The following is a 25355-nucleotide window of genomic DNA, read 5'->3' as shown; positions in this document are numbered from 1 at the left end:
TACCCAGTTACTCAGTGTGAAACAGCAAATCGGTATTTAAAAGTACGTACTAGTGATACCCGCTACCTCCCGGAGCGAAATGTGGTGTCGATACCCCTTCCATCAGGCGGGGGTCAAACACCAAGGGGGAGAAAGAGGGGTTGGGGGATGATGAGGAGGGAATTATTACGTGTCCATGACCTGACCCTGTGTTTCATATTCATCTTCATTGATGCAATTTAGCCTTAATGTGCAAAAAAGTGTTTGTTAAATATCCTAACGATCAATCAATCGATAAAGCAACAGATAATGGCAATGTGTGTGACATCATAGGGAGCATGGATTTATTTATTGGTATGTAGCCTGCGGCTGGTTGGCTGCATCATTTATTGTTTTTGCTTGCTCAGTTGACACAATTCCCCTGTTCCCAGCACACTGATACTCATTTCGCCGACCACAGAAGGATGACTGGCTGAGTCAACACCACCTGGTGTTAATTCAACAGCTTGACAGCGGCTTGAACTCAACACCCGAGGATCTAAAGCCAGCTGTCCTTGACCGTTAAGCCAATACACAGGTGTATGGATGATACAGTTATGAAATAGCATTGGGCCATCGTCGCAGGGTTTGCAGTGAACGGAATTAACACGCCAGTAGGTGACACTACGCGCTCTACGGATGCAGTTCCACATTTATAATCGATCGATTGATGATTTTATCCCATGATTGATGAAACACCGAAAATTAAATCAACATCTGAAATCAGTTAAATGATCAATTTATTCAATCAATGATCTGTACAAGGAGCATTGCGTGAAGCAAAAGCAACAACGATGGTTGTACGAGGGAAACGGCCACCAACGATAACGGCTGTTGAATGACCATCGAAAGACCCTACGAGGGAGTAAGACGATCTTTTCGAGCACCAGGTGGACGTGTGGGAAGGAAGGAAAAAGAGGAAGTGATTCCGACACTTTGACAACATGACGTCCACTTGATTCACTTTGATTCCAAACGGTCCAAACATCTGAGGTCAAGTCCTGTGACGTGGATGAAGGACAACTACTGATGCATCGAAATTATTTAAACAAACAAAAGGCAACTGTGACGTCATCTCTTTTGGTACAGTTGTAAGGGGATACTGAAGATCAGGGAAGGAAAGATCATTGTCATTGACATCAATTGAATGTCAATGTCAATGGCGAGTCGTTAAACCGAAAATTAAAAACAATAACGAAGCAACCTTCTTCTCTTATACCGAGTACAGGGAAGTACAGGGAGTACAGGGACCACGTAACGGACAACAAATCTATTTTATTCCCCAACTATTTGCCATTTCGCCCATCATTTCATCAAAAAGCGATGGACCGAGATCCACTGATGGACCGAGATCAGGCGATGGGTCTGGATCGAGCGATGGACCCAGATCGTCGCATCGGGGATCCTGAACAAGTGGAACTTCCTGGTCGCAGATATCATTGTCTGAAGTAGCCATCAAAGGCTTGACGGTCTTTTCACCACGCAGACCCCCACACGGTAACGCAGATGACGACCATTGGTCCGTGCAAGAAAGTTCATCATCCGAAGAAAGCAAAGACCAAGTCCCATGAACAGAACCGTGCTGATGCTGAGGGTGGACCTTGCTCGACCCTTTGCAAGGTAATAGTTCAGGTATCCTCGGACAAGATTTGTTTGCAGGTTTCTTGCCAGGCTCCTCGGTTTCAAAGGATCCACCGCTGTCGCTGCAATCGCTTGAGTCCTTCGTCCCGAATGACCCCCTTCCTTGCGTTGAGAGAGCTTGGTTCTCACTGATGTGCACGTCTGAAGCGAGAAAGGGGCTTCGGATAAAAGATGGAGGACAAGAAAGGCGTTGTGGCGTCTGGCCATTTTTCATGTCGAGATTTTCAGGTGATGAGGATGAAAAGGTGGGCATTTCATCCTCTCTCGTCAGGGTGCCATCCTCCACTTGGCTGAGTCTGCTAAGAGGATTACGGGGAGTAAGGTACTTGGCTGGCCGTGAAAGGAGCAGGTATTTCCTCAAAGTTGTTGAAACCCTTTCAAGAGTCCTGTTTTTCCTCAAAGGTTCTGGAACTGCAGACTTTCTGTCAATGCTTTGTTTCCCATTTTGAACAGGACCAGAGATCAGGTCACTATTTGAACGAGGCCCATTCTTTGGTTCAGCATGTGAGTGCTCACGACAAATCCCCGAATTAGAGTCGAAGATCTCCTCGGGCATCACCTTCACCCTTGTTCTCTGTCCATTTGTGGCTGGGCCATCTTCGGCTCCATCCTCAAAACTCATGGATGATGTTGGGAGGAGTGGTGGGGTCCTCATCTTTCTGAATCCTTGACAAAGTCCAGTGTCATCCACTTCTTGCTTCTCTTCTTCACCCTCCTTACAGTCGTCCTCGGTTGAAACCCTCATCTCTGAAGCGGTAAAATGAAGAACCGGCACAATTGTTTCTGCTTGATGAGGTTCACAGGAAAGGTGACAGCCGTCCAAGGCCGTGAATGCAGTGGGCGAGAAGGGAAACAAGGGGACATTGGTCCACCGCTCCAGGAGGGAAATGTCCGTGAAGAGAGGGACCTCCTCGGTGCTCACTCTTCTCTCAAGGTGCGTCAGTTGTTTGAGGTCTCCGAGCGGTGGGCTGATCAGGTCCGATGTGGGCACATCGTTCAGGTGTGGCCGCTTCTGCAGCGGCAAGGTCTTCAGGTGCATCGGGGCTTTCAGAGGCATTTTTTCCAACCTGGTGGGACATCAGCAGCACAAAGTCCACATCGATCAGCTCCGAGTTTTAGTTCATTCAGGAAGCCATGAAATTATCCGGCGAACACACGGAAAATACAACAAGCTGCTGGACATCCACCTTGCAAGAACAAGGAGTCTCTACACTGTCGTAAAACAATCCAATCAGGAATAATCATGGAAGGAAATCATTGAAACAATCACTAAGTATTATGGTACACAAAGTTGGCTTTTGGTCATTAATAAAATCTTCAATTCGCCTTATCCATGAGCCTCATGAGAAGCTCGAAGAATGTCTGTGTGTCAGTGAGTACTTTAATACATAAACATAAACAAAAATAAATCGAATCCTCCGATGCTCTTCCAGCCGAAGAAGCTACATAAAGGAACCATGAAAGGCCACTCAAAGTAAGCCATTTGCTGTTTCAAACCCTTCCCAGAGTTCCTCCACAGCTGGAAAGACATTCACAAAGAGTACACCCAAGAGGATCCCAATGATACACACCCCTCAGCTGCAGGACCGGTTTCATCGCTTGTTGGCGAATCAGCGACAGCTGAGACGGGCGAATCATCACAGACCCCAGCGAGGTAACCCAGGAAACGCCTGAAGACCCCAGAGAACGAGGTGGCCGAGGATGGTGCTTGATAAAGGATATAATTAAATAAGGCCTTTCGTTATCATCAAAATGGGTGTTTTAATTAACACAAACACCCAATTTTCACTCATCGCTTCCTTGGAGTTCCCTGAGTCTGCACGCAGTTTCAGGCTGCAAGGTTTCATGGTTTTGGAGCGAGGGAGGACACACACACACACACACACACACACACACACACACACACACACACACACACACACACACACACACACATAAGCACACACACAAACACACACACACGACGGGTATTATGTGATCGTGAATGAAGGGTATTACGTGATCGTAAATGAAGGGTATTATGTGATCGTGAATGAAGGGTATTATGTGATCGTGAATGAAGGGTATTATGTGATCGTGAATGAAGGGTATTATGTGATTGTGAATGAAGGGTATTATGTGATTGTGAATGAAGGGTATTATGTGATTGTGAATGAAGGGTATTATGTGATTGTGAATGAAGGGTATTATGTGATTGTGAATGAAGGGTATTACGTGATCGTGAATGAAGGGTATTACGTGATCGTGAATGAAGGGTATTATGTGATTGTGAATGAAAGGTATTATGTGATCGTGAATGAAGGGTATTACGTGATCGTAAATGAAGGGTATTATGTGATCGTGAATGAAGGGTATTATGTGATTGTGAATGAAGGGTATTATGTGATTGTGAATGAAGGGTATTATGTGATTGTGAATGAAGGGTATTATGTGATTGTGAATGAAGGGTATTACGTGATCGTGAATGAAGGGTATTACGTGATCGTGAATGAAGGGTATTATGTGATTGTGAATGAAAGGTATTATGTGATCGTGAATGAAGGGTATTACGTGATCGTGAATGAAGGGTATTATGTGATCGTGAATGAAGGGTATTATGTGATCGTGAATGAAGGGTATTATGTGATCGTGAATGAAGGGTATTATGTGATTGTGAATGAAGGGTATTATGTGATTGTGAATGAAGGGTATTATGTGATTGTGAATGAAGGGTATTATGTGATTGTGAATGAAGGGTATTATGTGATTGTGAATGAAGGGTATTACGTGATCGTGAATGAAGGGTATTACGTGATCGTGAATGAAGGGTATTATGTGATTGTGAATGAAAGGTATTATGTGATCGTGAATGAAGGGTATTACGTGATCGTAAATGAAGGGTATTATGTGATCGTGAATGAAGGGTATTATGTGATTGTGAATGAAGGGTATTATGTGATTGTGAATGAAGGGTATTATGTGATTGTGAATGAAGGGTATTATGTGATTGTGAATGAAGGGTATTACGTGATCGTGAATGAAGGGTATTACGTGATCGTGAATGAAGGGTATTATGTGATTGTGAATGAAAGGTATTATGTGATCGTGAATGAAGGGTATTACGTGATCGTAAATGAAGGGTATTATGTGATTGTGAATGAAGGGTATTATGTGATTGTGAATGAAGGGTATTATGTGATTGTGAATGAAGGGTATTACGTGATCGTGAATGAAGGGTATTACGTGATCGTGAATGAAGGGTATTATGTGATTGTGAATGAAAGGTATTATGTGATCGTGAATGAAGGGTATTACGTGATCGTAAATGAAGGGTATTATGTGATTGTGAATGAAGGGTATTATGTGATTGTGAATGAAGGGTATTACGTGATCGTGAATGAAGGGTATTACGTGATCGTGAATGAAGGGTATTATGTGATTGTGAATGAAAGGTATTATGTGATCGTAAATGAAGGGTATTATGTGATCGTGAATGAAGGGTATTATGTGATCGTGAATGAAGGGTATTATGTGATCGTAAATGAAGGGTATTATGTGATCGTGAATGAAGGGTATTATGTGATTGTGAATGAAGGGTATTATGTGATCGTGAATGAAGGGTATTATGTGATCGTGAATGAAGGGTATTATGTGATCGTGAATGAAGGGTATTATGTGATCGTGAATGAAGGGTATTATGTGATCGTGAATGAAGGGTATTATGTGATTGTGAATGAAGGGTATTATGTGATCGTGAATGAAGGGTATTATGTGATCGTGAATGAAGGGTATTACGTGATCGTAAATGAAGGGTATTATGTGATCGTGAATGAAGGGTATTATGTGATTGTGAATGAAGGGTATTATGTGATCGTGAATGAAGGGTATTATGTGATCGTGAATGAAGGGTATTACGTGATCGTAAATGAAGGGTATTATGTGATCGTGAATGAAGGGTATTATGTGATTGTGAATGAAGGGTATTATGTGATTGTGAATGAAGGGTATTATGTGATTGTGAATGAAGGGTATTATGTGATTGTGAATGAAGGGTATTACGTGATCGTGAATGAAGGGTATTACGTGATCGTGAATGAAGGGTATTATGTGATTGTGAATGAAAGGTATTATGTGATCGTGAATGAAGGGTATTACGTGATCGTGAATGAAGGGTATTATGTGATCGTGAATGAAGGGTATTATGTGATCGTGAATGAAGGGTATTATGTGATCGTGAATGAAGGGTATTATGTGATTGTGAATGAAGGGTATTATGTGATTGTGAATGAAGGGTATTATGTGATTGTGAATGAAGGGTATTATGTGATTGTGAATGAAGGGTATTATGTGATTGTGAATGAAGGGTATTACGTGATCGTGAATGAAGGGTATTACGTGATCGTGAATGAAGGGTATTATGTGATTGTGAATGAAAGGTATTATGTGATCGTGAATGAAGGGTATTACGTGATCGTAAATGAAGGGTATTATGTGATCGTGAATGAAGGGTATTATGTGATTGTGAATGAAGGGTATTATGTGATTGTGAATGAAGGGTATTATGTGATTGTGAATGAAGGGTATTATGTGATTGTGAATGAAGGGTATTACGTGATCGTGAATGAAGGGTATTACGTGATCGTGAATGAAGGGTATTATGTGATTGTGAATGAAAGGTATTATGTGATCGTGAATGAAGGGTATTACGTGATCGTAAATGAAGGGTATTATGTGATTGTGAATGAAGGGTATTATGTGATTGTGAATGAAGGGTATTATGTGATTGTGAATGAAGGGTATTACGTGATCGTGAATGAAGGGTATTACGTGATCGTGAATGAAGGGTATTATGTGATTGTGAATGAAAGGTATTATGTGATCGTGAATGAAGGGTATTACGTGATCGTAAATGAAGGGTATTATGTGATTGTGAATGAAGGGTATTACGTGATTGTGAATGAAGGGTATTACGTGATCGTGAATGAAGGGTATTACGTGATCGTGAATGAAGGGTATTATGTGATTGTGAATGAAAGGTATTATGTGATCGTAAATGAAGGGTATTATGTGATCGTGAATGAAGGGTATTATGTGATCGTGAATGAAGGGTATTATGTGATCGTAAATGAAGGGTATTATGTGATCGTGAATGAAGGGTATTATGTGATTGTGAATGAAGGGTATTATGTGATCGTGAATGAAGGGTATTATGTGATCGTGAATGAAGGGTATTATGTGATCGTGAATGAAGGGTATTATGTGATCGTGAATGAAGGGTATTATGTGATCGTGAATGAAGGGTATTATGTGATTGTGAATGAAGGGTATTATGTGATCGTGAATGAAGGGTATTATGTGATCGTGAATGAAGGGTATTATGTGATTGTGAATGAAGGGTATTATGTGATCGTAAATGAAGGGTATTATGTGATCGTGAATGAAGGGTATTATGTGATTGTGAATGAAGGGTATTATGTGATTGTGAATGAAGGGTATTATGTGATTGTGAATGAAGGGTATTATGTGATTGTGACTGAAGGGTATTATGTGATCGTGAATGAAGGGTATTATGTGATTGTGAATGAAGGGTATTACGTGATCGTGAATGAAGGGTATTATGTGATTGTGAATGAAGGGTATTACGTGATCGTGAATGAAGGGTATTACGTGATTGTGAATGAAGGGTATTATGTGATTGTGAATGAAGGGTATTATGTGATTGTGAATGAAGGGTAATACGTGATTGTGAATGAAGGGTATTATGTGATTGTGAATGAAGGGTATTACGTGATTGTGAATGAAGGGTATTACGTGATCGTGAATGAAGGGTATTACGTGATCGTGATCGTCGTGAAGTGATCGTCGTGAAACTCCAATTCACACCGCACGTCCGTGCCTCCCACACCTGTTTCTAGAGATGCATTGTTGTTGTTGTCGTTGTTTTTGTTGCTCGGTCCCCTCACCTGTATGACCGGTGATCCTCGTGGTCGGGTCCGAGCCCACGTGACCTCGACCGTTTCCGTGTGTGGCCGAGGCTCATGGAGCGAGTGTTGAGGACTTTTCTCCCCATCACGATCATTTCGTGGAGCCTCGATAGACCCTCGTGTAGACCCCGACCCGTGTTCGCGCTGACCCCCTGTATGTGCCACGTGGTGCCCGCGCACACCTCACGTAGCCCCAGGATCCTCTCCAGCTCCTCGGCTCCGACCGCCCCAGGTGAATCCTGTTTGTTAGCGAACACGAGCACCGGAACCTGCCGACCCTCACAGAGCCGGACCACACGGACGAGCTCCCAACGAGCCTCCTCCAAACGTTCAGGGTCCGCCGAGTCCACCACAAACACCAGACCACGTGCTCGACGTGCGAAGTGAGGCCACAATGGCCGCACGTTCTCCCTCCCACCAACATCCCACACCTGGAGGGGGACACGTTCTCGCCCATGAGGTGAGGACACGTACACACACTCGGTGTTGAAGGCGATGGTCGGCACGGTCCGTACGGACTCTCCCAGCATGAGGTGATAGAGCAGCGCGGTCTTCCCGGCGAAGTCCAAGCCGAACATGGCGATGTTTAGGGTGTGCGAGTGTCGGAGTGTGGACCGAGTGGGACCAAGATCACCGCTGAAACAGTTTCCCATCGTTCGGTCGTTTTAACGAGGAACACTCGCAAAGCACGTGGACAACGAAGCACGGGGAGCAAGTCGGCGTGACGTACACACCCATCAACGCGAAGACGTCATGACGCAACAACGTCAAATCTTGCCTTCTCTTTGTCAACGGAATTCATCAGGGAAACGACACCACGTGGTCCTTGGACGCTGGAGGAGGCCGTTTGGACCGTCGAGCCTGCGCTACATCATCACCATGTTCATTCCAACTGAATATGGCGGTTCCTCGGATTAATTGCAGAGTGAAAGCAAAATATGTGCAATTGCCGATTGTCCGGGCGGATGGGGGGTGGGGGGGGGGAGTTCATGTGCACCGACCCCTGGATCCGCCATTGCGCCGTTGTCAACAATAATGGAGTCTCACCTTCACAGGAACAGAGAAGAAAACACAGAACAGCGAGGAAGGGCGTCCACATCACCAGGGCTGCATCGTACCAAGTCCTCAACCCATTGACTCCTGCAGATAGTGATTCCCAGGGAGGAGAAAGAGTGAGAGGGTGAGAGAGTGAGAGGGTGAGAGATTGAGAGGGTGAGAGAGTGAGAGAGTGAGAGAGTGAGAGGGTGAGATGGTGAGAGAGTGAGAGGGTGAGAGGGTGAGAGAGTGAGAGGGTGAGAGGGTGAGAGAGTGAGAGGGTGAGAGGGTGAGAGGGTGAGAGAGTGAGAGGGTGAGAGAGTGAGAGGGTGAGAGAGTGAGAGGGTGAGAGAGTGAGAGGGTGAGAGAGTGAGAAGGTGAGAGGGTGAGAGGGTGAGAGAGTGAGAGAGTGAGAGTGAGAGGGTGAGAGGTTGAGAGAGTGAGAGGGTGAGAGGGTGAGAGGGTGAGAGTGAGAGAGTGAGAGTGAGAGGGTGAGAGAGTGAGAGGGTGAGAGAGTGAGAGGGTGAGAGGGTGAGAGAGTGAGAGGGTGAGAGAGTGAGAGGGTGAGAGGGTGAGAGAGTGAGAGAGTGAGAGGGTGAGAGGGTGAGAGGGTGAGAGAGTGAGAGGGTGAGAGAGTGAGAGGGTGAGAGGGTGAGAGAGTGAGAGAGTGAGAGGGTGAGAGGGTGAGAGGGTGAGAGAGTGAAAGGCAATGGGAGACGAACCGAGGGAGTAAGAGACACTTGGCGGATTGCAAAGCAGCGGAAGTGGGCGTGGTTTTAAGTGGGCGTGCCTTTAAGTGGGCGTGTTTTGATCCCCCGCGGATGTATACACACTTTAAATGGTCGTGAACCGTCCCAAATGAACATTGGCGGGTCCATTGACAGTTTGTTGGGGGATTCCCCTTATATTAATTATTAAATAATTCCCATTTATTTATCTTTCTATTCCTAATCAGTTCTGGGGAAGTTGTCGTCACAAGAGGATCGAACCGTTCCTCATCCAACTCCACAGGAAGGAATAATTTGGATTGATAAAAAAAAGGAAGAGGACGAGGAGGAGATGGACGTTTGTACCTTGCAAACACTACACTACAATGGTGATGTATGTTGGTTTGTAAGGGTGTTAATGTGTGTCAATATAAAAATAGAACAAAAAGAATGTCGTTTCATTCGAACCTTCGTGTCGAGGGAACGAATCATCAGGAACTTGGACTCGAACTCCAGTTTCACAACAGAATCTGAAACACAAACAATCCGTTCAAACTGAACTTTCATTCTTTGAATTCATTTGAAATCACGGACGCGATTTTAACCCAAAATTCACTTTTAAAAATAAAATGTTTCTTTTTTTTTTTTTTTTTTTTAACTCATCATGCTGTGAGTTTCCCCGCGTAATTTTTGAAGGTCACGTGTTTTGCCGCGAATCTGACGTCACGAACACGTGATTCGCTAATACAGGAACGCACTGGACTCTATATCGACTGATCTGGAAAGTCTGGCAAGGCTGGATCTACTGATGTACGCATCACCGACATCTGTGGAGAAGATGACGGGTGTCAGTGTTGGGGTCTCTGTTCAAATAATAGCTCATGATGGAAACATTTTTATTTTATTCACACGAATGTTGGAAGTATTCACGTTGGGGGGGTCACGTGGGCACGACGGGCATGGCTGGCTTTGGTAGTCGTGGAACAAAACAGACGGCACACAGGCCAGTGGTCATGGCAGGGAAAGCAGACGGGTGTTGGTGGTGGAGACTGTCATAGGCTGGCAGGTACATGATGCAGGTAGAGACCAGCAAGCAAGCAGGACAGCCAACTTTCGCATGCACTGTACTTCTTTATTCCAAAAGGTGTGCCACTCAAGCGTTTTCAACCACTCGGTACAGCTCCAGAACATGGGCGGGTCACATGACTCTCTTTAACCACGCCCCAGTGACGGTTTGAGATGTCCTGCTCTTCCCCCCCCCCCCCCCACCGTCGAGTGTGGTGCTGGATATGGTGACCGCAACGCATCCCGACGGACATGACCCCGAGCGATGCGATGCGGACACCCCGTCTGAAATGTCAGACGGTCCACACAGCGGTGCCCAAGGATGGATGGGGGGCCTGAAGACCACACTCGTGCCATTGTCGAATATCGCGTCGAAAGACTTGCATTTGTGGCACGACCCATCCATCCTGGCCCCGTGGTGGCGTTGGATGTGGTGTGGATTGTGACGAGACCGAGATATTGATGGGGTCCTCGACGGACTCGCGGGTCGTGCCCTATCTGGAGCCGTCCTGGCCCGTCCAGCCGATACGATACGGTTGTGCGCTACCCTGCCGCGTGCGCTGGTCACCGGTGGCGATGGAGTGGGAGGAGGTCCACAGGGTTGCACCAACTGTCATGAGTGCGTGGAGGAAGACATTCACTCCGTGAAGGACCCGTCTGTGCCCACGCATGAGACCAGCAAGAAGCAGGACATGGACGAAAAGGTGTTGTCCTGTTCGACCGGGCAGGAGTATCCCGGGGTCATGTTGATCGACATCATGACCATTGTAGGGATAGAAAAGGAGCACAGAGGTGAGATGTCATAAACAAGGAAGCAGACAAAGCACCACATCATGGAGTGTCGTTGGACTCCATATGGAGGGATTCTGTCTGTTTGTCCGCAGAGAACCTTTGTGTTTTTCTCGGCAACCGCTTGTCGGATCGAGATGAAATTTTCATCGTCGGTGCGACAACTTATGTAGAATGTTTTAATGATAGTTGTGACGTCATAGGTCACGTGTTGACCTATTTGGGGAAAAAAATTGAACAACTTTGGACCTCTGTATCTCTGAAACGGCACCAAGGAAAAAAATTGAAACTTGGTGCATGGCAAGGACTTCTCATGGGGAATGAATGTGATTTTTTTATGTCCTCAGAGGTGTCTTCGTTATGACGTCATAATCGCATATGTGGAACGTGACATCCGATCAGTATGAACATTTTTGAGGGTCACTGGATTTTTGAAGACTCGACGGTGGGAGATTAAAAATCTCCTTTTTTGTTTTTACGAACAAAAAACAGACAGACAAACGTTGCAGATCAACATACTGAGCAAAAAAAAATTTTCACCAAGTAACGAACGGATCCGAACGCAATACTCTCTCCTTCGTTGAGGGTAACGAGCTTTTAAATTTGGACATTTCAAGATGAGGTTTCCCGTAACCCTGAATGAGGTTGTGGTGGAGGTTTTCTCAATAAGCCAAGGCTTTGCTGAGAGATCTCACTGTAAGCTGGTCGATGGAAGAAGAAAAAGTGATGCCACCACCCTGAGAAGTGGAAGAAGAGGGAGGAAGAAGAGTCTGCAGCATGAAAATAGGTTATCCATCTGTACATATAGTGAAACAGTGAAATGTGTTCTTGTTTTTGACGTCACTGCTTTGAGCTCCCAAAGTTAATTCGTGACAAAACTTTCTACGATCAGATTTTTACTGTGCATAAAAATAGGCGTTTTAAACAGTCCTGAAGCGGTAATTTGGCCCATTGTTTCCATGTTGCTCTCCAGAGTTAATTTATTTACTGGCATGAGTTAATTTATTGATGACAGCTTCACTCCTTTACACCCTGTTCGGCTTGTAGACCCCATTAAACCCTTAAATACCAATTTAGACCCTGTTAAGGCCTTTTAGGCCCCTTCACACCCATTTAGACCCTTTTCAGACATATCGACCTTCTTCGAACCTGTCGACACTTTTCAGACCTTGAGGACATTTTTTCAGACCTTTTCAGACCATTTGGACATTTCAGACCCCTTTTGCTTTTTCACCCGAAGACACCTTCACTGTTGAAAGCTGAGTACGTCTATTAATTACGTATTATTGAAATGTGAGTTCGTCTGTGAATTACCATTAAAACCTGAGTGCATCTATCAATTACATACGATTGAAATGTGAGTTGGTCTGTTGATTGATTATGTAGTTTTGGAACGTTTGTCTCTTGACTACTTGCGAATGGAATGTATGACTGTTATTTACGTGTCAATTATGGGATGGAAGGTCTTCATTACGAATAATTACTCATTTAATTGTATTAATGACACAAAAACACACAAAACACCATGCAAAAGAAGTCCTGGTGAGGGCCTGCAATATCTGATTACCTTCTTTTTTAAGCCTCCCCCGATACTGCTGCTGGATAACTCCTGCAGGATAGGGGAAGGGTTATTGCTGTTGTCGGGGTTGTTTCTGCAATTAGTGGACCCCAATTTTTTGCAATTTCTTCTCTGAAACTGCACACACGATTTTGATGATACTTGTCCACAACCTTCATCATCCAGTATGCACCAAAGTTTTTCACGGCATAAAAAAAATTGGGCCTTATTTGGGGGGTTGCCCACCAAAATAGGTATTTATTTTCTCCTCAGAAATTACCCACATAGTCCTGATCAAAATTGACCACAACCTTCATCACCCATGATGCAGCAAAGTCTGTAAACAGCATTTAAAAAGTCGAAGTCTGAGGGGTCTATGGGTGGGGTGCCCCTGTCAAAGAATTCTCAATTCCTTCTTTATATTTGAGTCATTTATTGAAACAAAACATGCAAACAAGGACATATTGTTGTGGGCCGGCGGGGTCGGGTGAGAAGACCACTAGGTGGGGGAAAGCTACGTCGATTCCCACCAGACTCCCCGGAATTGAAGGCCGTTGCTCACGGATAATTCCGTGACGTGGTGGGTCGCTTAACCGACCGTGGATTCCAATAACTCAACCGCGTGACCTCGGGTCCTCCCACTTATGTGTGAATCGGGTTACCTAATTAACCACGCAATTTAACCACCGGGGAACCACGCCCTCGGTACGCCTTGTCCGAACCGGATTGGATCTCCTTTCCGGACCGGATGCAGCTGAGCGACACTGCCAAGGACGTACTGGCGAGAAGGAACGGACCATTGGGAATAAAGACCCGGCAAAACCTGGATTCGAACCATGCTGGACCAATGAGGGAAAAGACAAAGGCGAGCTGGGAACATTTCTACAATTAATTATTTACAATAAGCGAGGAAAAGCACGTGGCACAACAAAGGTTTATTGGGAGTGTAATGCAGGGAAAGATGAGAGAGGTGTGGGGTGCGGCAATTATACAAGCAACTTACAAAGCAGACACAGTGCAGACTTGACGCGTGATTAATAAAGCAACAATCAAAACAATAAAATATCTTATACAGGCTTACTTAACGGACAGGCGCCAACACTCTCAGACACACACTCAGACAAAGTAAACCCAATTGTGAAAGGGACTTTTGCAGCCATGGAGGGAGGGAGTTGAGGTTACAGTTTCTCGGTAACTGAGCGTTTCGGGGGAGGGATGCTCCGTGGTGCGGCACCCGATAATGGTTGAGTTGTTTGGCTACAACCGTACGTGTGGAGATCGTGTCTACAGGAGGGGCTCGAGTGGAGAGGAGCGGAGTCCAAAGTGGGGGGGGGGGGCAAGAGATGAGCAGCAGGCAGGACCAGGCAAGAGGCCGTTCGTCGAGGTCGTGAGGTCGGAGATAAGGAACAGAAAGCGGGGCCAGACAGGAGGCTTGATCGAGAAGCAAGGGGCGGTTCGACGTCGTGTCGGCGGAGACAAGTGGCAAGGCCGGAGAGGAGACGTTAGAAGACAGAAAGACCACGTGAAAGAGTTAGAGACCCAAAGACTCAGCCTCATCACGGGAGTTTGCACAATCCCACCTTTTAGGTCCGGAAATGACGACAACGTGAGAGAATACAAGAAGATATCAATCAATCATCCGGTTTATTTTATATAAATCCCACGTCACATCATTTGCGAAAGGTTTGGGGTAAAATTCGCTTCGAATCCAAAGGTCCAGGGTAAAGGTCATTCCGAATCCAGAGATTCTCGTCCGTGTTTTGTGACTCTCCCACTGTTTTGACGTCACGTGCTCCGCCCTCGCACTCCCATCTTCCACCATTTTACCGACGATGTGCCGATGAAGTTTCGTGCATCACGTTCCTGTGTCTGGACACTGATCGTGCGGAGACCTCAACGGACGGGAGTGGGGTCGGCGGAACGGGACGTTGGGTGGTTCGTTTGTCCGAGACATGATAAGGGGGTTTAGGCCCCATTCCGCCCTCGAGGAGGGGAGTGGTGAGCGAGCACGGCTTGGGGAGGTCGGGGCTCAGGCAGCGGGTGCATCGCCGATCAAAGGGAATCCTTGGAGGAAGCTGTGGTGGAGGGGAAGGGTACTCGAGGTACCCATGAGACCCGGGATCCTCCATTTGAATAACGAGCGATCAACATGGACACGTTACTGACCGCAGCACAATTTCTCCACCGTCAGGAGTGGAAACGTCCGTGCGGTGAGTAGGGGATCCTGGAGGGGTAGGGTGAGGGGGGCGAGCTGGGGTCGCCTGCGGTATGACGTCATCACCGTGTCGGGGAAATCCCTGCTCATCCCTCCTCTTCACCCCTCGTTGTTCCCTCCACCACCCAGGGTGGACGGAGGTTATGTTTTCACCCATGTCTGTCTGTCTGTGAACAGGATATCTTCAGAAGTTGCGGATGGATTTGGACGGAATTTGGTGGACCGGTTCGGTGTGTGACAAGGACAAATTGATTCGATTTTGGTGAAGATCCGGATCCGGACACGAGAATTATTTAATATCGAAAGTGATTCTTCACCATTGAGAGACGGGGACAAAAACGAGACACTTGATGATATTTCTAAAAGTCGTGGATGATTTGGTTTGGTGACGAGAACAAGCCGATTCGATGTTGGTTCAGGTTCGAATCCGATCAGTGGATACAAATCGTGAACGGTTCAGCCTGGTGGAGGTTTGTAATTCACCATGAAGCACCACGTGGTGTTTTACCTGCCAAGACACTCTCGGCCTGAAAAAAAAACCAAGTTAACATCGTGATTTGTGTTTTTATCGTCGATGTTTGTTTAATTTAATTGTGGATGTCTCACGTCAAATGAGGAAATGTTTGGAGTGGGTTTTATTGTTAGAAAGGGGAATTCAAAGAAAAATTTAGTGAGGAGAGATTGCAGTGGGTGGAGCCCGTAACCTTGGCAACCATTAATTTTTTAATTTTCAAATGGTTTCTGATCACTGTCACAGAAATAGTCAATCACAGGTGAGAAAGGTCTGCTGAAGGTCTCTTGTACTCACCTGTTCCATGGTCGGGTTGCCAGCGACTAAAAAGTCTCCCCCACCAGGTTTTCTGGTGACGAGGGTGTTTTGATATGGACACCCATCAGGATTAAAAACAAAACCTGTCAAAAGGTGGAGGAGCTCCTTGTGAGCCAACGTCCATCCGTATCTGGTGACCAACTGTGTTAGCGGACGTCCTCCTGCAGTGGGGTTACTCTTTATTAGGAGGTTCGAGGCAGGATTTGTACTCCGACCACCGGAAAACCCTTCATTCCGCAAACGTACCACAAAGAAATCTGAAAACCCACTCTGTGGGAGAACCTCGTGTGCAGCTCCCCTCCGCAGGACAGCTCACCGGATGACGGGATTGGGGCAAAGCCTTCGGGACCCCCAATCTTAGATGATAGGAGGAAAAACCACGGGGTAACATTCCCGGGTCAGATTGTGGTGGTGTGTGTCGGAGTGGTGCTGAGGTGTCCACCAGACGGCGGTCTCCTTGGGTTAACCTGAGGTGGTCCCTTCAGGTTGCGGCCTGGAATGTCCTATCCCTAAGAGAGGATGATCATCTGTCTCTGTTATCATCTGAGCTTAAGCGTTTGGACATCGGTATTGCAGCACTCTCTGAGGTTCGGAGACCAGGTAGTGGCGACATCATGGCGGGTGGTTCCACCTACTATTGGTCTGGTCGCTCTGGTGGTTACCATGCCGAAGGAGTTGCTGTGGTTGTGTCCAAGAAGCTGACTCCTATGATAATTGAGGTAACACCGGTCAATGAGCATGTAATGAGACTAAGGATTCATCACTCCTTCGGTGTCATTTCCCTGGTCTCTGTTTATGCTCCGACTGAGGCGAGTGATCTCACTGTGAAGGACACATTCTATGCCACACTCGAGTCTGTGGTTCATCAGTGCCCCAGGCGAGATACTCTTCTCGTCTTGGAGGATTTCAATGCATCGACTGGAACTGATCGGGATGGTTATGAGACGTGCGTTAGTCCCCATGGGTGTGGAACTGTGAACCAGAATAGCACTAAGTTCCTTAACTTTGCAAGAAGTCACGGACTTAGGGTGGCTGGTTCATGGTTTCAGCGCCAACAGGCTCATCGCTGGACTTGTAATTCCAACGCTGGCGGTGTGGCAAAGGAGATTGACCATGTGCTCGTTGATGGTCACTGGAAGATGATCCAGAACTGCAAGGTCTGCTGGAGTGTTCAGTTCCTCAACACTGAACACAGGCTTGTTGTGGCAACTCTGAAGTTTCAGCTTAAATCCAGGAGAATGGCACCATCCCAGCCGAGGCTGGATGTTGGCAAGCTCAAGATGAGAGGGCAGCTGAGGAGTTTGCGAACAGGCTGAGTGGAGATTTAGGGGGTCTGGGTGCTTTGGGGAATCCTGAAGATTTGTGAAGTGCCTTCAAGACCACCATCCTTGATGGGTCCGGTGGATGTTTTGGAACTCACCGGAGGGCGAAGAAGAATTTTGTTTCTCAAGGAACACTGGATACCATTGACCAGAGTTGCAGGGCCAGGCTGACTGGCAGAGCTGAGCTGTTCAGGGATCTGAGGGGTAAAACTGTCCATGCGCTCAGGATGGACAAGGAGGCGAATGTGTGAGGAATCTGTGAGGGAGTAGAGCATCACCTGTGTTCAAGTGATTCTCATCCTACTTGCAGGGGAATTCGCGCATTGCGTTCCTCCAAGCCCGTCCCTCGGTGTTCTGCAGTTAGAGCAGAGGGTGGTAGGCTCTTGATGGAGGAGTCCGAAGTGAAGGCCCGCTGGGCCAGTTACTTTGAAGGGCTGTACCAGGCTGATCCACCAGCTGTCGAGGATGTTAGCGTTGCTTGTGGCGAGGATATTGAGGTCACAGAGAGATTCACTTACCTTGGCAGTGATATTCATGTCACTGCTGACTCTGAGCCAGAGGTCAAGAGACTTCTGGGTCGGGCTTGGGGAGTCATGGATTCACTAGATCATGGAGTGTGGCGCTACCGGTACCTGTGCGGGAGGACGAAAGTCCGAGTCTTCAGGTCCTTGGTGCTTCCAGTCGTGCTCGATGGATGTGAGACTTGGACTCTGATCAGGGATCTGAGACGGAGACTTAATTCCTTTGGTACGAGGTCTCTTCTTTGGTATCAATGAGGTTTGCATCCTGCATAGTCTGTGTGCGTCAGCTGCGGCTGTGTGGACATGTGGCTCGTTTTCTGATGCTGATCCTGCTCACTAGATTCTCTCGGCGAGGGATCCTCGTGAATGGAGGAGGCCAATGGGCCGACCACGTGCCTCGTGGTTGCAGCAGGTTGATCAGCATCTCAAGGAGATGGGAGTGGGCCAGGCATCTGTCTGTGTGATGGCCAGACGGAGACCTCTGGAGTACCGGCGAAAAGTGGACACAATGATGCGCTGCTCTGGTGCATCCTCCCGTACCTGACCTGGCCTGACAGGTGAGATATATTTAATTTCTGACAAATATTATTGATCTTGCTGACCTCTGAACGATGTCTTATCTCAGGGGCATTCAAAGATTACGTACCTAATGCGTGGGGGTTGGGGCTTGGAGTGGGGTGGGGTGGGGGTGGGTGTATATACAAGATTTAATGAGTTTTTCAGGGGTTGGGAGGTGTTTCCAGAACCATGATGTGATTACATTTATCGTTGCGAATTAAAACTAGAAAGAGCAATCAGAGATTGCAGACCCTTGCCAGAACTTGTTTTGTCTGGTGTTTGTGTACTGGTGTGTTACATCAGTATAAAGATACATAATTTGGAACCTCCACTTTATAACTGCTGGCAATGATGACCGGGTACCAAGACGTCCCGCTTTGATTGGACACCTGACCCTGACCCTGAGCCTGACCCTTGATCTTTATTATCATTCCATTTAATTTGGAATGGGATTAAAATAAATTCAATTCAAATCAAATGGAACACCAAATCGGGACAGTAATGCATTGGAGTAATCAGAAGGAACCCAAACAAGCAAAAAGCAAAGATGAAGTCATCAGGGGGAACCTGGATAGGATTCACATTTCAGCTGCTACTCCTCCACCCCCAAACCCATCCAGGCACAGCCAAGTGAGCCTTTAAAAAAATAAAAAAAATAAAAAGGACCAATATATAAAATAAATATCAAAAATAATTTTTAACCAAGTGACGAACGGACCCAAATGCAATACCTTCTCCTTCAGTGAGGATAACGAGTTATTAAATTTGGACGTTTCAAGGTGAGATTTCACATCACCTTGAAGGAGGTTCTGGTGGAGCTTTTCTCGACAACCCAAGGCTTTGCTGAGAGTTCTCACTGTAAGCTGGTCAATGGAAGAAAAGAAAGTGTCGTCACCACCCTGAGAAGTCGAAGAAGAGGGAGGAAGAAGAGTCTGCAGCATGAAATCGGTCATCCATCTCTCAAATCAGAAATAACAGTGAAATGTGTTTTTGTTTGTGACGTCACTGCTTTGAGCTCCCAAAGTTAATTCATGACACATCTTTCTGCGATCAGATTTTTAACCACGATGCGTCAAAATAGTCGTTTTAAACAGTCATGAGGAGGTCATTTGGCCGATTGTTTCCGTGTTACACTCCAGAGTTAATTTATTGACTCACATGAGTTAATTTATTGACAACAGCTTCATGCCTTTACACCTTGTTCTGCCTGTAGACCCCATTAGACCCTTTAATGCCAATTTTGACCCTGTTAAGGCCTTTTAGACCCCTTCACACCCATTTAGACCCTTTTTAGACATATTGTTACGGATTTGGAAACCTTGTGCACACAAACAGCTAGAGTCCCTCAGCTTAGTTATTTCGATAAGGATGTGTTTACAGTTAGAATCCCCACTTTGTCTAATGGGAATTACATGTGTGCGCTATGAATTATTGTTTTCTCAGGTTTATTTGATCTTTTAACAACAACAACTACGACATCCACAACAACAACAGCGCGCCATCCTGCACTCGACCCGGTCGCCATTACGCACGTGTTTTTGGCTGAGGACGTGGGCGGAGCCTTTGTCGCCTCGGCTCGAAGCTCCGCTCCGAGGAGGAGCAGACAGCGTTTCTTCCAGCCAATGAGTGGAGGGCGAACACCACACGCACGCCCCAGCCAATCGGGAGGCCGCCACGAGTCGCCTGACAACTGACGGTCCAATCAGGAGGCGAATGGCGAGGGAGAAGAAACCCTCCCTTCTCAAGAGGAGGAGTGTGTTTGTCTGGACCAGCATTGAGCAGACATTGATCGTGGCGATTGCGGAGTGGTCTGTGGTTGCTGGACCAGCGTTTGGGAGATGGTGATCGTGGAGATTGTGGCGCGGTCTGTGGTTGTCTGGACCAGCGTTCGGGAGACGGTGATCCTGGCGATTGCGGCGCGGTTTGTGGTTGTCGACGAGCGTTTTGCAGACGGTTGCGGTCGTGGTTGGAGCAGTCTGAGACAGTGGTGATCGTGGTTGAGCGGCCTCGTTCGTGGGCCGTGGACTTCGGGTCCCACCGTGGTGGTTTCGGAGTCGGTGTGGCCGCACGAAGCAGGCAGGTACCCCGGCCCGGCTTGACCGAAATAGACCCACGGGGTCCAGTTTCTTTTTGGGTGTGTGTGTGTCCGTGGGCCCAGTCTGTTAAGTGGAGCTGTGAAGTGTTTTCGTTCCTTGTACATTACATTTCTTATTCGAAAAAAATCTGCTCTTTCTGTGTTCCCCTCCCTGATTATTCTTTGTAATATAAACCCCTGTTAAATGTTCCAGCTCCTTTTCTGTGCTTTCCTTCATTGGCCTCGCATGGTGTGGGTTTGAGAATTAGCAAGGCCGATCGTGCCGTAAATTGTTCATTTGGTCCGGCGCGGCTTTGTTAACTCCGCTCGGTTACGCCGGATCTGAGTCGGTGATAGCGACTCGATTCGGACAAAGTCGGCCGAGGGTGTGGTTTCTCCGGTGGTTGGACGACGTGGGTATTTAGGTATATTGAAATTAGGCAATTAACCTTACCCCATGGCATCAAAATATTGGCGACCACGGTCCACTAAGGGACCCGTGACCTTTGGAGTTATCCAAGGGTTACGACCGAAATTCCGGATGTTCGGTGGGAAACGACTCCACTGCTCCACCTCGTGGTCCTTGATCGCCACCGAACCTCGGCCCACAACAATATCAACCTTCTTTGAACCTTTCAACACTTTTCAGACCTTGAGCCCTCTTCAGACCATTTGGACATTTCAGACCCCTTTTGTTTTTTCACCCTTAGACCCCTTCACTGTTGAAAGCTGAGTACGTCTATTAATTACATATTATTGAAATGTGAGTACGTCTGTTAATTACCATTGAAACCTGAGCACATCTATCAATTACATACGATTGAAATTTGAGTTGGTTGATTGATTGATTATGTAGTTTTGGAACGTTTATCTGTTGAATACTTGCTCGTGGAATGTATGACTCTCAATTATGTCCCGATTACAGGTTGGAACGTCTTAATTATGCATAATCACTAATTGAATTGTATTAATGACACAGAACCACTGTGCAAAAGACGTCCTGGTGAGGGACTGCAATATCTGATTACCCTCTCTCTTTAAGCCTCCCCCGATACTCCTGGAGGAGATGGGAAGGGTTATTGCTGTTATCGGGGTTGTTTCTGCAAATTGTGCACCTCAATTTTTCGCAATTTCTTCTCCGAAACTGCACACACAATTTTGATGATACTTGACCACAACCTTCATCACCTGGTATGCACCAAAGTTTGTTGACGGCATGAAAAAAATCGGGCCTGATGTGGTGGTGGAGGGGGGTGCCTCCCGATATAGGTATTTCTTTTCTCCTCATAAATTACACGAATAATTCTGATCAAAGTTGACCACAACCTTCATCACCCATGACGTAGCAAAGTCTGGAAACAGCATTTGAAAAATCGAAGTCTGAGGGGTCTATGGGTGGGTTTCCCCTGTCGAAGAATTCTCAATTCCTTCTGTATATTTGAGTCATTTATTGAAACAAAACATATGCAAACACGAACATATTGAGATGGAGAATTCAGAGGTGCTGCAATGAGCCACATAGTCTTCCTCTGATTCTGCTGTACGCACATGGAAACTTTGAATTCCAATGTAGTATTCAGTGACACTATGTCTGTTCATCCTCCACACATGCTGACGCCACACCTGATGTTTTTGGGGTTCAGGGGAAATAATCACTCACAGCTTTGTGGCAGTCGCCATCTGGAGATCAGCTTAATTTTGCAGGGATAAGGAATATTTATGACCTGAAGGTTGATGGGAGTTTTGGTCATTATTTTCACACACATTCCATTTAAGCTGGACTCTTGTTTCCAGCCAGACGTTCAGGCACCAGCATATAATTATTTATATGCAGGAATCCCTTCGTAAGCCAAATAAAATACGAGGTGATTCTATTATCCTGAATGAAGATTAAAGATTATTTGGAACGCCAATCTGTTTTGGGGAACAATGGTTGTTTTTACTTATCAGACTGGTAACCTTCCAATACAGTCAAGGGATACAAGGTCATTTAAAATGCAAATACGTATTATTAAAATAGATACATGTTTAAGTACATAAATGTAATAATCATGTTGTATTTGAGTACATTTCCCATAAAAGAGTTATAACAATACATTGTGCTGTATCCCAAAAACATTAAATTTTTCAAGTTAATCATCAATCAAGTTTAATTGGTCACATTCTTTTTCAATTTTTGGGCACCCTCAAACCCATTCTGCTAATTTTGGAGAAATTTGCATCAACACCCCCCAAAATATTTATTTGCTTTCTTCTCCGAAATGACACAATTTCAATGAAACTTGACAACAACATTCACCCCAAGTTTTTTCACGACATTAAATTTTTTTTTTTATAATATATGCATATATATATATATATATATATATATATATATATATATATATATATATATATATATACATGCTGTATGTCGGGGTCTAAGAGGGTCGACAGGACTGTGGGGGCTGGGTGGTGGTGGGGGGGGGGTTCTAATGATGCATTTCTCATGCTTTCCAGTTAGTTTTGTGTTTCATTCTATTTGCAGAAAAAGAAATAATTTCTTTTACCAACTCTGCGCAGTTCGACACAGAAGATCATTTCAATCAGCAAATGCCTTCTTCCCAGGACAATCACAAATCGAGCAGCGTCTCTTTCAACAACCACAAAAGTTGTTTAAAGGCGATCAAGCAGATCCAAGGAAACGAGAAACCCTTCAAGTGTTCTGTGTGTAACAAGACTTTTACTACTTCATCAAATTTATATCGTCATACAAGATTACATTCCGGGGATAAACCCTTCATATATTCCGTGTGCTCGAAGGCGTTTCCTGTTTCATCATCTTTACATCGACATGAGCGGAGACATTCTGGGGATAAACCCTACAAGTGTTCTGTTTGTAACAAGACATTTACTCAATCATCATCTTTACAAAAGCATGAACGAGTACATTCTGGGGATAAACCCTTCAAATGTTCTGTGTGTAACAAGGCATTTGCTGATTCATCAAATTTACATAAACATGAACGAATACATTCCGGGGATAAACCCAACCAGTGTTCTGTGTGTAACAAAGCATTTACTCAATCATCATCTTTACATCGACATGAACAAAGACATTCGGGAGATAAACCCTACAAGTGTTCTGTGTGCTCGAATGCCTTTTCTTCTTCATCATCTTTACATCGTCATCAAAAAACACATTCCGGGGATAAACCCCACAAGTGTTCTGTTTGTAACAAGGCATTTACTGATTCATCATCTTTACATCAACATGAACGAAGACATTCGGGAGATAAACCCTACAAGTGTTCTGTTTGTAACAAGGCATTTACTGATTCATCATCTTTACATCGACATGAACGAAGACATTCGGGAGATAAACCCTACAAGTGTTCTGTGTGCTCGAATGCCTTTTCTTCTTCATCAGCTTTACATCGTCATCAAAAAACACATTCTGGGGATAAACCCTACCAGTGTTCTGTTTGTAACAAGGCATTTGCTGATTTATCAAATTTTTCTCGTCATCAAAAAATACACACGAAGATACAACAGAGGTGCGAGGACCCAACGACTTCGATGTGAAAACCGTGTCATCAGGGAAATGACCAAATACCTGGATCTGGAAAATGAAGTCAAAATAACCTGCAAGTTGAAGAGTGTCGACATTGTGTCAGTGATTGGTGCAACTCGAGTGATCAAGAAGAACCTCACTGAGATCTTTGAAACATTCCTGAGAGTTGATATTACTACAAACGAACGAGAGTTGGAGGCTGAATGGGGATCAGTGATTATCCTGAAAAGAACCCTCGGAACTAAACTCTGAAAACAAGAAAACTTCACAACTTGCTCGACCAAACATGACCCTTTACCAAAATGGAGGTGGACACACATACACACACACACACACACACACACACACACACACACACACACACACACACACACACACACACACACAAACACACACAAACACACTCACTCACCCAAACAAATAAACACACACTCAAACACACCCACACGATTCATTTTTAGGTCATCTCCACTGAGATGACCTAATAAAGCCGGACCAAATGTCCATCCGTCCGTCCGAACGTTCGTCCGTCACCAATTTTTCTTTCCGATCTTCATGAAACTTAGTATGTGGGTAGAGGTCGATGAGTGTTGCACAACGATATAACTTTTGTCCGGGTTCAAGGTCAGGGTCAAGGTCACGAGGTCACGTAAGTTATAAAAGTCGCCATTTTCAAAACCTATCGAGTCTGTCATTTTAGGAGATATCTGGCAACGGTTCATCGATTATGATCGTAAAAAAACATTATAGAGATGACCGTCACCCCACACGGGGGTAATTTTTATTTATTAAAAGTGTAAACATGAACTGGAATTCTATTTTGTTTCTCAAACTTTGGGATATCTTTAATCCCATGACTGTGTTTGTTGTTCCTCTTGTTGGAAGTTCTTCACATCACCTGTAAGGGTTTATTCTTTGTTCGTCTTATGATCAGGTGTACAGGTGTTGACCATTAAATTGTTTGTTTTTCCCAATCTTTTCAACCTTTATCTTTGATTACTTTCCTCGTTCAATGTAAATTGGAACTTTAATCTGATTATTATTATTTATGGACGAATATAAATTGTTAATTGTATCGAAAGTCCAACAACCCTTTTCCATTTGTAAGATGAGAATTCAGTTTCTTACCTTCAGTTCAACAGGTGTAAAAAACATTTTTTAAATGAATGAATATTTTAATATTTTCATGAAACATAAAAAAATGAATGAATTTATCAGGTGGGGATGGTCACACCAAAAGGTATTTAAACAAGGTAGGGATGGTACCATGATGATATGCAAGGTCCATCCCGATGTCTCTTTTTGATTCCTCGTGTAATTAATTTATAATTGACAAATTATTTATTTTACCAAGTATCTCTACTCACACACAGGTGCAGTTACATCGACAAACCTTTTGTCGAACAGCAGAGTCAGATCGACAACAGCACAGATTTGGAAATGAATGAAAAATGTTTACTGGGTGATGTCATAGAATGGGTGCCCTTTTCATGGTGAAAAGTGACCA

At 45.2% G+C, this 25355-nt stretch overlaps 2 protein-coding genes across 8 annotated transcripts; one reads left to right on the top strand and one right to left on the bottom strand.

Annotated features, from left to right (window-relative positions):
• Positions 1 to 583: 583 nt before the first annotated feature.
• On the bottom strand, positions 584 to 8597 carry LOC147008096 (uncharacterized). The gene is made up of 2 exons (XM_085865551.1): positions 7602 to 8597; positions 584 to 2726 (listed from the first exon to the last, which is right to left on the bottom strand). The coding sequence occupies exons 1-2, from the start codon at positions 8273 to 8275 to the stop codon at positions 1289 to 1291; spliced, it is 2112 nt and encodes a 703-aa protein (XP_085721677.1). The 5' UTR covers positions 8276 to 8597; the 3' UTR covers positions 584 to 1288.
• Positions 8598 to 8682: 85 nt separating this feature from the next.
• On the top strand, positions 8683 to 24822 carry LOC147008095 (uncharacterized). 7 transcript variants are annotated; one of them, XM_085865578.1, is made up of 4 exons: positions 14706 to 14986; positions 18004 to 18220; positions 19665 to 20297; positions 22823 to 24822. In XM_085865578.1, exon 4 carries the CDS (start codon positions 22888 to 22890, stop codon positions 23857 to 23859), a length of 972 nt encoding a protein of 323 aa, XP_085721704.1. In that variant the 5' UTR covers positions 14706 to 14986; positions 18004 to 18220; positions 19665 to 20297; positions 22823 to 22887; the 3' UTR covers positions 23860 to 24822. The 7 variants fall into 7 exon arrangements, with proteins under 7 accessions (XP_085721708.1, XP_085721704.1, XP_085721707.1 ...); XM_085865581.1 differs by having other exon boundaries at positions 19665 to 20301; XM_085865582.1 differs by lacking the exons at positions 14706 to 14986; positions 18004 to 18220; positions 19665 to 20297 and adding exons at positions 8683 to 8802; positions 9613 to 9758.
• Positions 24823 to 25355: the final 533 nt, after the last annotated feature.

Source organism: Eptatretus burgeri, chromosome 21 (genome assembly GCF_056783735.1).
Source record: "Eptatretus burgeri isolate ZD-2024b chromosome 21, Ebu_testis_v1, whole genome shotgun sequence".
NCBI lineage: Eukaryota > Metazoa > Chordata > Myxini > Myxiniformes > Myxinidae > Eptatretus > Eptatretus burgeri.
Note: the sequence above shows the minus strand (reverse complement) of the source record. Positions and strands in the feature narration are given on the sequence as shown.

Bases quoted from the DNA above. Each gene is read 5' to 3' on its own strand.
- LOC147008096 (XM_085865551.1), bottom strand. From the start codon at position 8,275: ATGGGAAACTGTTTCAGCGGTGATCTTGGTCCCACTCGGTCCACACTC. The intron at 2,727-7,601 runs GTGAGGGGACCG...ATGTCCCACCAG, and splicing joins GAGGATCACCGGTCATACAG to GTTGGAAAAAATGCCTCTGA.
- LOC147008095 (XM_085865577.1), top strand. From the start codon at position 14,926: ATGGACACGTTACTGACCGCAGCACAATTTCTCCACCGTCAGGAGTGG. The intron at 14,987-22,822 runs GTGAGTAGGGGA...TTCTATTTGCAG, and splicing joins GGAGTGGAAACGTCCGTGCG to AAAAAGAAATAATTTCTTTT.